The 14,354-nt window shown below is 39.3% G+C and overlaps 1 protein-coding gene across 1 annotated transcript in view; it reads right to left on the reverse strand.

Moving 5' to 3' along the window:
• Positions 1-154: 154 nt before the first annotated feature.
• kiaa0825 (KIAA0825 ortholog) overlaps positions 155-14,354 on the reverse strand; it is a 194,210-nt gene continuing 180,010 nt past the window's right edge. Inside the window, exon 24 of the mRNA XM_047382487.1 lies at positions 155-1,184. Within this exon, the coding sequence (XP_047238443.1) occupies positions 1,001-1,184 (184 nt within the window). The 3' untranslated portion in view covers positions 155-1,000. The remainder of the gene's footprint in view (positions 1,185-14,354) is intronic.

Below are 14,354 nucleotides of genomic sequence, written 5' to 3' on the forward strand. Positions count from 1 at the left end.
AGTTGTGGATCTTTGCTGCTCCTCCAGAGTTACCAAGGGCCTATTGGCTGCTTGTATGATTAAAGCTCTCCTTGCCCAGCCTGTCAGTTTGAGGTGGATAGCCAAAATAGCATTTAAAAATATCATTTTATTTGGGCTGATTTAAAAAAAAAAACATTGTTCAGGGTTTTTTATTTGATACAATAGAGAAAACATACAGTACCATACATCATTGTTAGATGGAAACATGCAACAAACAGTATTAAAATAATAAATAATACAGATAATAAATGCATCACAGAGATAATACATCTTAATTATCTAAATCAGAAAAACTTGCACTGAAGAAAAATAATGGCTTAATTTCCATGTTTAATATTTTATCTACAACTTAAAAAATATGGACACATCTAAAATAAATATACTTAGCAGTCATATTGTACATAGGTATTTTCTGAGTTTGTACTAAATGCTGACTGATATTTTATGGTGTGGCAGATTTCTGGAGCACATCAAAAAATCAAAACAGATAATATTTTGCTTCCAAACTACCTTCTTTGATGTTTTCTTAAAGGAAGCAGAAGAAAGCATGCTGACACCATTCTCTCCACCCACACTGTCTTAAAACATATCAGCTATCTTCAGTGATCACACAGTCCTATCTTGTCCCAGGCAAACAAATCGCAACTTTTTATTTACCGGAACTGGTTTCTGCAGATGTGCTCCAAAAAGATGAAAACGAACCTGATGCAGCATCGAATGGCACTGAGGATTTGTCTCTGGTGTGTGTAGACAAAGGAAGGCACCAACTCGTGCTCTGTCTTTTGTGTCTAGTGTTGTTTGTTTCCATGTTTTTGTGCGCATACATGCACATTTCCAGCATAAAGTACATTCACAGGCCAAAATATTCCCACAAATCTGTGAACATGGATGCACGCACATATGCACAAACAACCACCTTGAGAGCGCCAAGAGAACATAAGACAATACAACATAATAAACAGTCCAACGTTGTGGACTGTTATTGGGCAGTACTTTTATCGCATGGCTGTGCTTCCCCCTGAGTCTGATTTGTTGGTGTCTCATTCGTTCCAGAGGCATCTTGTGGTCCCGCACTGCAGCAGCAAACAAGAAAGGCTTTCTGAAGTTCTTCAACCATTGCTTTCTCTCCATCTTCCAGCTCCGCATCCTTCTGCATATCCCACCTGGAGAGCAAGCATACACACAACACGAGCCGTTTAATGCAAGCGAACAGTTCTGAGGGGTAATGGAAAATCACATTCAGCAAAATCTTCTAAATGTGTCTCCTATATGTTGTTTAGATGCATTAGGACGTTGCCAACATATTCGATAAGCTTCCAAACAAATCACTGTCATGTTTTTATGTCACGCCTCTAAATGTATGTCACCACCATGAGGCTCCATGTTCCTGATTGAGACACAAAGTAAAAGCTATTCCAAAAATCATTCTGTCGCTAGACTAATTGTTGCCAACTTATGGTTCTTTACCCAAAATATCTTAACATTTCTCTGCTAATCATATGCAAAATCACTAATTTTGTAAGTTATATGTGACCGGTGTAAATCACACCTCGATACATAGAGAGAAATTCAGCAATCCTGTATTTTACTGTTTTTTTTTTTAGGGGAAATATTTTTGCTGACTAATCACACGAGTCAAACCTAATTCAGAACATTAATTTGCACATTTTCCAACAACAGCAAAACAATGAAAGAAAATTGGCTCTCTTTCTACAGTGAATTGCAAAAGTACTCACACCTCTTGAAATTTCTTTAGAGAACCTTGGTGAACAAATAGCATCATGAAGACCAAGAAACACAGCAGAGAATTGTGAGGAAGATTTAATCGGGGTTACGCTATAAGATAAGCTTAGAACGTTTGATGTGGCACTGTTCTGACCATTATCCAAAAAAGGAAAAAGTGGTAGGACATCTATTTGTCCTGCACCTCATCAATCTGACATTTATTCAAGAATGGCAAGGAGAAAGTTATCATTGAAAGAAAACTATAACAAGTCCAGTTTGTGGTTTGCCTCCCCCTACCAAAGTCAAATTGTGCAAGAAGGTCCTCTGGTGAAGCTACAAAAGAATGGAGACTTGGGTGGAGGCTCACCTTCCAACAGGACATTGGCTGTAAACAGTCAGCCAGTTAAGCAGTAAAAATGTTTAGTTTACATCATAGCATATGAGTCTGTTGATATGGCCTAGACAACATTCAGAACCTGAGAGAATCTGTGACAAGACTTAAAAATTGATGTTCACAGATGCTCTCCATCTAATCTAAGTGAGCTTGAGCAGTTGTGCAAACTAGGCTAATGTTACTCTCTAGACTTGCAAAGCTGGTGCCCCAAAAACTTCCAGCTGCAATTTTAATAAAGAACTTGTTCTACAAAGTATGGACATTGTTGGGGTGGGGAAACACTTTTCATGGTTATACCTGTCAGCATTTTTTAAAACAACATGTCATTTCCTTTCCACATTTTAATTTTGCACTACTATATGCTGGTCTATAACAATAAATCTCTATAAAAGTTTGGAGTAACGTGACAAAATGTAGAAAAGTCAGTCATTTTCTACCGCTTATTTCATAGTGGGTTGCGGGGGAGCTGGTGCCTATCTCCAGCAGTCTATGGGCGAGAGGCAGGATACACCCTGGACAGGTCGCCAGTCCATCGCAGGGCAACACACAAACAACCATCACACTCATTCATACACCTAAGGGAAATTTAGAGTGACCAATTAACCTAACAGGCATGTCTTTGGACTGTGGGAGGAAGCCGGAGTACCCGGTGAAAACCCACACATGCACAGGGAGAACATGCAAACTCCATGCAGAAAGACCCCAGGCCAGGAATTGAACCCAGGACATTCTTGCTGCAAGGCAACAGTGCTACCAACTGCGCCACCGTGCAGCCCAATGTAGAAAAGGTAAAGGTTAAGAGCTACTTTCGCAAGGCACTGAATGCCTTTCTTTTTCATCAGTCTCTCTGATTTCTACCATAGAAAAGTTATCATTCAGCAGCCTCAGAACAATCCATTTTGGTAAGTAAATTTTACAGAATGAACTGCTGCAGCTGCTTCCTGTTTAATCGCATCTACAGTATGTCTTTCTTATACTTGATGTGAGGACATCAAGGTTAGTCCCGTTGTAATTCACTCACAGTATTTCCACTGAATCCCTTGACGAGCGACTGTGGTCAATCAAACCCACGAGGATGGGCTGAGGGCTGTGTTTGAGCCGACGCATTATACTGCCTCGGCAGAAGAATTATATCTGTCCGACTGCAAATGATTGCATTTTCATTGCAATCTTTCCGTCCCCTTTTATCCTACCCTGCCTCCATTCCCATTTCCCTCTACTGGCCTCTGTGAAACATGGGCTGTATATTTGTGCTTTGTGAATGTGTGTGAAGTGTACAGTGTACATAAAGAGGAAAAGGGAGGTAAAGGGTGAAGTAAATCATATGTATTTAATGCAAAATAACATTCAGAGCCTTTGAAGAAGTTCCAGCGTTTTTGACAGATTGTTTCTAGACCAATTGGACATCATCTTGCTTCTTTAAATGCAATTCAAGCATAGTAATTACCCTCTAAGAAGTGGATCTGTTTGAGGAAGTGTGCATTCTTCCCTGTATGTATCTTAGGTCATAAATCTTTGTTTTACAGCATACAATCTGCTTCGGAGGTCTTTCCATACCATTTTCTACCTTTTCAAAACAATAGTAGCTGACTTTATCTGAGCAAATGCTTAAATTTTAAATTATATATCTCACCTTCTTGCTTTTCTGTTTGTGCTTTCAGATCCTATGGCTGGGTGGTCCCACAAACCATAATTCATCACCACATCACTCCCTCATCTGGTGAATTTAACTCGCCTCTATAAAAATCAACTGATGCGGGGCTATGACTACGTCGCCCGGTAGGCCATGGACATAGGAGAGACTGGCTGTGAAAGTGGCTTCTATCTCCACAACATTATCTCTGTCTGCTCTGTTCCTTGGTCTTTATGATGCTTTTTATTCACCAATGGTCTCTACCAAACCTCTAAAGCCTTCAAATAACAATTGTATTTATACTAAGATTAAAACTGGAATCCTTTTCCTTCCACTTCACAATTATGTGCTACTTTGTGCTCATCTAACACATAAAATCCAAGTAAAACACATTGAATCCAAGTAAAACACATCCTTAAGTTTGCAGACGACACCACTGTCATCGGTCTGATCCAGGACGGTGATGAGTCTGCATACAGATAGCAGGTGGATTGGCTGGTACACTGGTGCAGTCAGAACTACCTTGAACTGAACCCACTCAAGATTGTGGAAATGGTGGTGGACTTTCAGAGAACACCACCCCCATACACCCCACTCACCATCCTCAACAACACTGTATCGGCCGTGGACCACTTCAGGTTCTTAGGAACCACCATCTCTGAGGACCTGAGATGGTCTTCACACATAGACACTGTTCGAAAGAAGGCCCAGCAGAGACTGTACTTCCTGAGGCAACTCAAGAAGTTCAACCTTCCACAGGAGCTGCTGGTCATCTTCTACACTGCCATCATTCAATCTGTCCTGTCTTCATCCATCTCAGTTTGGTTTGGCTCATCCACAAAACAGGACAGGTCCAGACTGCAACGAATAATCAGGACTGCAGAGAGAATAATCAGGGCTGACCTTCCCTCCATCCAGGACTTATACAGGTCTAGGGTCAGGAAAAGAGCTGCTAAAATCTCTGCAGACCCCACACACCCTGCACATAAACTGTTTATAGAGTTTTACCTTCAGGCCGCCGTTACAGAGCACTGTTCACTAAAACCAGCCGCCACAGAGACAGTTTCTTCCCCCAGGCTGTTTCTCTGTTGAACATTTAATAGAGTACCAAACAACAGCATACAGATGTTGCAAATGCACCTTTTTATTATTATATATGTGTATATTGTACATTGTAAATATGTATATTCTGTAATGCAAAAACAAAACCAAAGAGCAAAGTGTACCGGAGTCAAATTCCTTGTTTGTATGTACGAACCTGGCAATAAAACTGATTCTGAAGTTGGTTGTTGTAACATGACAAAATGCATAAAAGTTTCAGTGATGTGAATAGTTCAACACTGCACTGTACGAGAAGTTTCAAGTAAAAAAGCCATAAAATAAGTAAAACAACTTGAAATGAAGTTATACCTGATTATTTCCACGAGTGACAAAGAATAAAATCAGTTTTACCAAATAACAATTGAGATACAGACACTCATAGCAGGAACAATACAAATGTCACATGGTATGCAGAACGAGGCAGAAAAGAGAACCAGAATAATGGCAGCCAATAAAAGAGGGAGCAAGGAAAAGAGAGAGAGCAGAAGGAATACAGGAAGGTACGGTAAAGGTTTTTCAATGTTTAATTTTCAAATAGGATTAAGCAGAATGACATTTAGCTGAAGGTTACATGCTCAGCATTGTCTTAGCTGATATTGATATGCAGGAGGCACCCTACTTGTCACCGGGACAAACACTGTTGATGAATGAGAAGCCTTTCCCTGGGAAGGTGTTAAGTGCAAATTTGAAATGAGAGTGAGACAGAGGTGGGGAGAGAGTGAAAAAACACAAAGAGAACATACACACTCACACACAAATCTACATACACACAAATTGAATTACCGCAATAGCTGATACAAACTGTCACTAGATAATGTTGCCAAAACCGTAAATTGTTGCGTAAAGTAAAAGGTTGCTCATTCGCTGGGGCTGGTTGATCTTGTGCTGAACAAAACACACAAGGTGCTCTGTTATGTGCATCTAATTTTAACAACGACGATACAACAACGCCTCTTAGAAATGCATAAGTAGGCTAAAGTTGACAGTAACTTCACTGTATCCTCATTTCAGCTAACTTTCCCCCAGAATTTACATCTTAATAAAGCGAGTCTTACCCTTTAATTCTTATGGGCTCTGCTCATTTCTCATGCATTAATACTGGAGCTGCTGACTTAGCTCTTCCTCTGAATACAGAATAGGACACACATATTAAGACTCATATATTTACAGGATTGATGCCACGAGAGATTGTCTTGGAGTTTGATGAGAAGGGCTGGTTCGAATCTGTTTCAGTGTGTGAGCTGCCCTAATCATGGAGAGGCTGCAGACATGAAAGGGAAAGCATCCTTCCTGGTTCTTCTACCTGAGAATGGGTTCAACAAATTAAAGCAAAGGCCTGAATCACTGGATCAGGCAATAAAACACAGTGCAAATAAAACCTCTACAAAGCTGTTTCTCTCAGTGACATACAACAATAAAAACATGTAAACTCTATGAAAGTAAAATAAGCAATGCCTTGAACTGAGCTATAAGTGAGCAGAAAGACAGAGAGCTTAAAGATCATAAGAGTCTGCAGCCAGTGGTTTCTTTAGCAGCCGTCTGTGGTTTCTCTCAGTGTCGGGGTGTTTGTGCCGCTCTGGCTGAAGTGGCTGATCTGCCACCGGGACCTCTGTTTGTTTAAAAGGCGCGCCTGTCAAACAGAGAGCGCCACCGACAGCCAGAAGCTCTGCTAAATGACTCTGACAGCACGCTCTAATCAGAGGCTTTGCACATTTCCACAGGGCCTGGAGAATCCATCATAACCCAGACCTAAATATTTAAAGCACTAAACTTTCCAAAGGTCAGGCCTTTCCATGCATGACAGGGTGACATGTGTCAGTGAAGTGTACAGTGAAGTGGGAAGAGAGGCACGTATCAACATGGACACATGGAGAAATACAACACTGGCCACATTCATTGGATAGATTATGCAGAGTTCTGGGTTGTCTCTTCTGCACTCTCCTCGTCAGCTAACCCAGTAGGTTTTCTATAGGATTTAGGTCTGGAGACTGAGATTGGGCATGGAGCAAGGTTGATGTTGTGTCTGGTGTTAATTTAACCATATGTGGTGGATCATAATGCTGCAAGAAGGTCAATGTGTCGCACATAACTTTGCTGACAGACAATATTTTCCAACAATTCCATAAATGTCATTTCCAACTTAGGTAATGAAAACACACGTCAGTTATTGCCAGGTGGTGTTAATAAATCCTCCATGAAACATTGTGTTTATCTCCTGCTTGCAGAGCTGCTGCTGCTGATCAGAGATCCCCAATGCACTCTACAAATGTTTTTGCAAAAGCTCTTTAGAACAGCTGCAAGTTGTTTTGCATGCTGCTACCAGGCTTCTGACAAAATCATCCACGTCTTCAAATGTGACTTCAATCCTGACGCAACTACATTGGCTCTTGGTTCATTTCAGAGTGCATTTTACCATCCTTTCACTGACTTGGAGAGCTCTCCACAGCAGGGATGAAGTTCCATTGAAAGACTTCTGCATCTAAACATCCATGACAAGTCCCTATGATCAGGATCTGCTAATGGCGTCCCACACAAAGCTAAAACCAGGAAACAGATTGTTCTTCAGTGGCCCACAGACCCTGGAACCCCCTTTTTATGGACTTGAGATCAACTGATTATGTGATTTCTTTTAAACGTTAGCAAAAAATTTATCTTTTTTTAAAATTTGCTTTTTATTAATTTGTCTTGCTCTTTAAAGTAATATTGTGAATATTGTGAATCACTTTTATTTTTTAAAACCACATATAAATTCTGTTTTACCTCATTTTACATAGCAAGCCCTGCTTGTTTTTTAAAACAGCATTTAAAAATTAAGATGTTATTCATCCCAGTATCCCTATTTGCTCATTTAATGAAATCACACAGTCCACAAAGCTTTTAGAAAACTCCACATATTTGAGTTTATTATGCTAGGACCGAAAATAGCTTTTTACACATTTGTAACCGGGTGCCAAATCTGAATGCTAGCAACTAAATGTTTAATTTTACACCTTTGACATCAGCTACGAACATCCTTTCCAGTAGTTGTTATATATTTGATCATCTAATAAAACCATCATACTTGGATTAGTGCTTTAAAGACTTAAGGAATTCCTCAGCAACTTGGTGCTAACCGGCTGCAACAAATAAAGGTGCTTCAGAAAAAGCACCGCACTCAGATCAACCCCATGTCTCTAGAAACATAATAAAAATATCTAGCGTTCTGACAGCAGCAAGTGAGCAGTGGTGCTCTTTTAAAAAGGATGAACATTTTCAGCTACAGCTACCTGACCAGAATAGATTTTCCAAACTGTGTTCTGTGGTGAGATCAGAGGTCAGATTTTCTAGTCATGAGCCAAACGGTAAGAGTGGATAAATGTGGGCACGGATTGTCAGACTGTGTTTTAGGTAGCTGTATAATATCTAATCTTTTATTTAATTATGTTGCAATTAGCATTTAGTTTTGTAGTTCTAAAGATTACACAGCATTTCTTTCAAAAGAAGTAAATTTTTTTTAAATTAAAACTTAGGAAAAAAAAAGAGAAAACAACAACAACAAAAAAAACAGCAATTAGATAATAATGGATGTTGTGGATCAAAGTTTAGTTCATCTGAGCCGACTGACAAGTTCACAGTATAGGGCAAGAGGTCATTTCTTTTGACTCAGTTTCCAATGAGAAGCTAACATCAAATTCAATTTGGGTATGTGCCTGTGCAGGGCTATAAGCCAGAGAGAGATTGTAACTGACAGCCATTGGACAGCTGGCTGGATTTGAATATTGACGAGACAGAGACTTGACAGAAGGGATAATGCTCTACCTTCTGACTTACTAGCTGCAGCACTGATCCATTGTATTGTCAGATCAACTCAGCATCAGATCTACAGTATGCCAGTGTGATGCGCCATTGCCACTCAGTATTAGACCCTACCTGGGATCCATCTCAATATAATCTGAATACAAAGCGATGTCCGCTCAAAAGCAGCAGGACACTCAGTAAAACAACCAGGACAGAAATATGCCATATCAAAGAAAATCTATGTCAAACAATGGAATAAATTCAGTCCACACAAAAATGCACTGACCGACAGGGTTTGCATTACAAAACAAGAAAGAATGACAATAGCTGAGTTTGTAAACCGTGGATCTAATCTGATTCAAAACTAGTTATTTGTAAATGTTTGAAAGCTGTCTACTTGCGTAAATACACTTGAATTTCATACATAAAAACTTTAATGGACCTATTGATTTATTAAGCCTTCTGCAAAGTAAATTGTGGCACAAATTTGCAGAAGAGTGCAATTCTTAAGTATTGCTTTTGCAGTTGACTTTTCCAATTGAGATCCATTCCCTAAAGGTCTGAGAAAAGGATTGCCAAAAGGATTTGTTATCCATGTTTTTTGAAGAAAATAGAAGACAACAAATCCGAAATTCTGCAGCTCTTGTAGCTTGTTGTTGTTTTCTTAAAGCCACACCAAGCTAGTGTTATCATCATGATTTACATTTTAAATTTTACCTGAAGGTGCACTAATAGTATGCCATTTTAGTAACCACCACCAGAACCGGGTAGTCCCAGAGAATCTATTTCTAAATTGTCACCCCATGTTAAACTACTACAGATAGTAAATCTGTCCCCAAGTCTGCAAGCATCACATGAATGAATCTGCACAATTTTAACCGTGTGCACTGATGTTTATTATTTTTGTAAGTGTGAGCATGCATGCCAAAGGCACTTTCTCAACCATATCAAGCTGGTCTCGTCTCCGACCAAGCACACATCCTCCCATCTCGAGGGCCGTCAAGAGCAGTCAAGTCATAGATCGCCTGATCAAAGGATCTTGGACAGATCTGTGAAGGCCCTTTGAAAGGACATTCACGGTTACACAAGCTGACACGCTTTTTCTTGCTTGAACACAAGCGTGCATCTAGCCTCTGAGGCATGTATGCTTAAAAGTACATGTGCAGAGGGACTCACACAAACACAAGACTTCAAACGCAGCATCAGACACCAAGTTCAAGCCATAATAAGCTAATCAGAAGGCGCAGCCGGGTTTTTCTCTTATATCATCATATGAAATATCCAAGAACAGGCAGATGTGAAGTGAAAGAAACAGAAATGGGGGGACATGATGGTGTAAAATGTGTCACAGTTTTATAAGACATAAGTGTAATAGACCCATAATTCCAGATATGTATGTACAAAACAAGCAGTGCAGCATGTACTGGTGCAGCGTGAAGGTTTGTGAACTTTTTTCAAGCTGTTGGGTAGAATCTATGAATTCTCCCTATACTTCAATGGCTTGTAATTATTTACTATGAAGTGTACCATTGACTTGTTCAGATCAGAACTCAGTAAAGACAGACTTCAGCCTGCCATGAATCCAAAACAACTGAAGAGGGGAAACCTAATGCATAAAGTAAAGGTTTAATAGAAAACTGCATTGAGTTAGGTAAAAATGAAAGGACTAAAGGGAATATAAAATACCAGGCAAAATTGCAGGGAATTATACCATTACAATGAGATTGTTATATTTCTGATATCAGTGGCAATTATCCCACATTTTGCTGTCTCTTCCCAGTCTTTTCCATATTCAAGCTGCATTACCTTCAGTCAGGTTTAGCATTTCAGACACTAAAGTCTATATCAGAGATGGGCATCAAGAGGCACAAAAAGCTAAATATAATATTGACTTGGGTACAATGGAAGCCTGACCCTTAATACGTAACAGCCTAACAAATATTTCATCCACGCTGTTCTTTTATCATTGATATTGCAATGATGGTTGTGGCTTCATGTTGTGCAGCTCTATCTAAAATAGAGATTATCAATTTGCAAATATTTTACAGTGACATGGGCTGGAAAACTGCATACAAAATATCCCATTGAGAGAGTAATTTACCAAGAAAGGTAAAAGGGCATTACAATTAAATCAATTAAAAATCGTGTAATCCAACATGTATGATGCTGGTATCTGGTTGTCTGTAAATAACAGCTATCCATCTGGTTCTCTCAAGTCATAGTTCTTTCTTCTTTTCATTTTTTTTTACAGTATGCTCTACATATTGAAACCTGACATACAGTCCACAGTTCGCTCTATAGTTTAGTCTTTTGATGTTTAAACTTTTTGTCAAAAAAAAAACTTCAAGTTGAAAGTACATACTAGCCACACTAAAATGTATTGTGAATGTGTAAATCATCTTTAATGCAACTTCACATATTTAGCTAAGTAATTATTTAAAGGCAGATTTGGGATGGATGTGGTCATATTTACTATGGAACAAAAAGAGAGCAAAAAGCGTGGTCATCAAAATACAAAGACTCTGTGTTGTACCTAAAATTTTAAATAATGAGAGAAATTTTAATTTGTCGGTAAAACATTTCACCTATAAAAAAAGTCTGAAATCTGAGTCTCAATCTGCATCAACCACGTGTGCTGGTGGGCCAGCTTTGTATCATTCTTGAATTTCAATCAGGAGCCACATAAAATCAATCCAGAGGCTGCAAATGGCATCTGGGATAAACGTTGGACACCCCTGGTTTAGTCATTTCATACAACATCAAACATGCTAAAACAGTCCTTCGAAATTCCTGTTGAGGTGAACAGCTAAGTTTAGTTTTTGTTGGTCTATTACATAATAGACCAACAAAAACTAAACTTAGCTTAAGTAAGCTTAACTTACCAATAGAATGCAATCAAATTCGTAAATAGTTTTTCATTTAGTTTGTTTTATTTCAACGTAGGATCACAGCTATCAAGAAGTGCATTGTGTTACAATGGGCAAAAAATATTATAGTACTGGTACTCAATGACAACATTAGTTTGAATTAGAATTTTTAAGTTTGTGACTTCCACATGGCAAAAAATATATATATTGAAAGAGTTTGAATACTTTAGAAAGCCAGCATATGTGGGTTGTGGCTGTGGATACATTATAGTGTTTGCTTTGTGGGCCAAACCCCTCGACTCAGTGAGACACGATTTTTTATTTAGAGAAGTCAGACTATATATAATGTGACCACATATCTCAATTCCCTTTGCTTGGCTGTTTCTGGCTCCTAATTATTCTCTCTAGTCATCCAGGGGAAAGTTTGTGTAAATTTGCAGTGGCTTAATTACTGAATAATTTAGACCATGCTCCAAATTAATGTAGACATTTCCATATTAATGTGTTTGCCTTCTGATTCAACATTTATTTGTACTGTGGACAGGAGGGTAGCAATTACCATGGCATATCATAACGATTGCTCTGTTATTTTAGACATCATTATGTTGCTTGTCCACTGCACTGTGACTGTGAGAACTTGTCTATAAAACACAGCTTGATACATTCCTCAGATATGCTCACTGTTCCTCTGTGGCTAAGATCTTGCTTGAGGAGAAAAGAGTGAGGGGGCACAGTTCGTGTTTGACAAGGTGAGGTCCAATTTAGAACAGCTGCTTCTTTTGGACGCATTTTTTATATGCAGGAAAAATGAGGACAACAGCAAGTATCCAAACACCTGCCAAGTCCCCACACTTTCTCCTGGTCAGAGCAGCAACACAGACACTGAGGTTTTTGTGTCCCAGAGGGTTGACAGTTCTTTGTTTCTTTTATCTTCCTTCCTGACCCACCTCTCCCTCCACCTTGCCTCTTTCTTTGCTTCCCTCCGATTCTCCCAACTGTTTGGCTCTTGTTAGGAGCTTGGTTTAGCAGGTTGGCATCTTTCACTGAAACAGCACCACCACAGGAAGTTGTGACACTGAAAAATGTGGGCATGTGCAGGCACTTCTGTACATGTGTGTTTGTATCTGAGAGAGAAAGAGAGGGAGACCTTTCTTTCTTGAGCTAGAGTAAATTATTACAGCTAGGAAAGCCAACAGTCTCTGCTGAGTCCTATGTCTCCCTGTCTGACACCGATTCCCAAATTCCATCCACATGAGGCAAAACAAACATTTCCATCAGGAAACAAAAACCATCCTCCTGTATAAATATATTCCTAAGATTGCAAGCTACATTTTGTCCAAGTAGAACAAGCAGATTGTAATTAACAAATGTCAGTCAGTCATTTTCTACTGCTTATTCCATAGTGGGTCACAGGGAAGCTGGTGCCTATCTCCAGCAGTCTATGGGCGAGAGGCGGGGTACACCCTGGACAAGTCACCAGTCCATCACAGGGCAACACACAAACAACCGTGCACACACCTAAGGGCAATTTAGAGAGACCAATTAACCTAACAGGCATGTCTTTGGACTGTGGGAGGAAGCCTGAGTACCCGGTGAGAACCCACGCATGCATGGGGAGAACATGCAAACTCCATGCAGAAAGACCCCTGGATGGGAATTGAACCAAGGACCTTCTTGCTACAAGGCAACAGTGCTACCAACTGCACCACCGTGCAGCCCCATTAACAAATGTATGAGCATATATTGTTTCGGTATTTTAGCCCAAACACTTCACAGCCTACCTCCTAAATGTAAATAATTTTTAAAACCCTGCAAGCCAGATTGGTTGGGTTCTAAGTAAGTGAAGCATTTACCATAGGAGACACCCGCTACCAAGACCATCATTTCTTCCCATATGAGCTAAAGAATGATGAACATCTTTTTGTATTAACCACTAATAAAAATCAGTTGCCCCATGTTGGATTTTCTTTACATTTACTAATTCACATTATTTAGATAAAGCCATAATTTGCAGAGGCCACAAAGAATAAGAAGGATCTCACTATACAAAAGTATCAGCCAGGAGAAGGGTATAGAAAACGACACAGCATTGGGTATATCATTGAAGCGGGAAGACAGACATCAAAAACAGAAGAACAATATCAGGTAATAAATGGTTAAAAAAAATAAAAAAGACATTTCTACAGAACAAATGAAAAGTCAAGACAGAAACCGGTTAGGGAGGCAACCATGACGGCAACAAAACACTGAAGGACCTTTAGGGATTCCCAATAGTGAAGTGTTGGGATTTGACAAAAATCTGTTTTTTTAATATATTTATTTATTTATTACAGGGACAATGTATTTCTGTCAATATACCAGAGTTTGCCAGAAGGCTATTTTTCACCAGCAGTCCCTAGACAGATGGAAAAAGTTACCCTAAAAATTGGTTTAAAATTACATATTTACATTAACAAAATAACAATTACAATATATATATATATAATTACAATACATTTAATAAAAGTACCATAAAAACTAAAATGTACATTAGTAACACACATACCATCTATCAAAAAAGCAGCTAGATATACACCCACCGGCCACTTTATTAGGTACACCTTGCTAGTACTGGGATGGACGCCCTTTTGCCTTCAGAACTGCCTTAATCCTCTGTGGCATAGATTCAACAAGGTACTGGAAACATTCCTCAGAGAGTTTGGTCCATATTGACATGACAGCATCACACAGATGCTGCAGATTTGTCGGCTGCACATCCATGATGTGAATCTCCCGTTCCACCACATCCCAAAGGTGCTCTATTAGATTGAGATCTGGTGACTGTGGAGGCCATTTG

Source organism: Girardinichthys multiradiatus, chromosome 12 (genome assembly GCF_021462225.1).
Source record: "Girardinichthys multiradiatus isolate DD_20200921_A chromosome 12, DD_fGirMul_XY1, whole genome shotgun sequence".
Lineage (NCBI taxonomy): Eukaryota > Metazoa > Chordata > Actinopteri > Cyprinodontiformes > Goodeidae > Girardinichthys > Girardinichthys multiradiatus.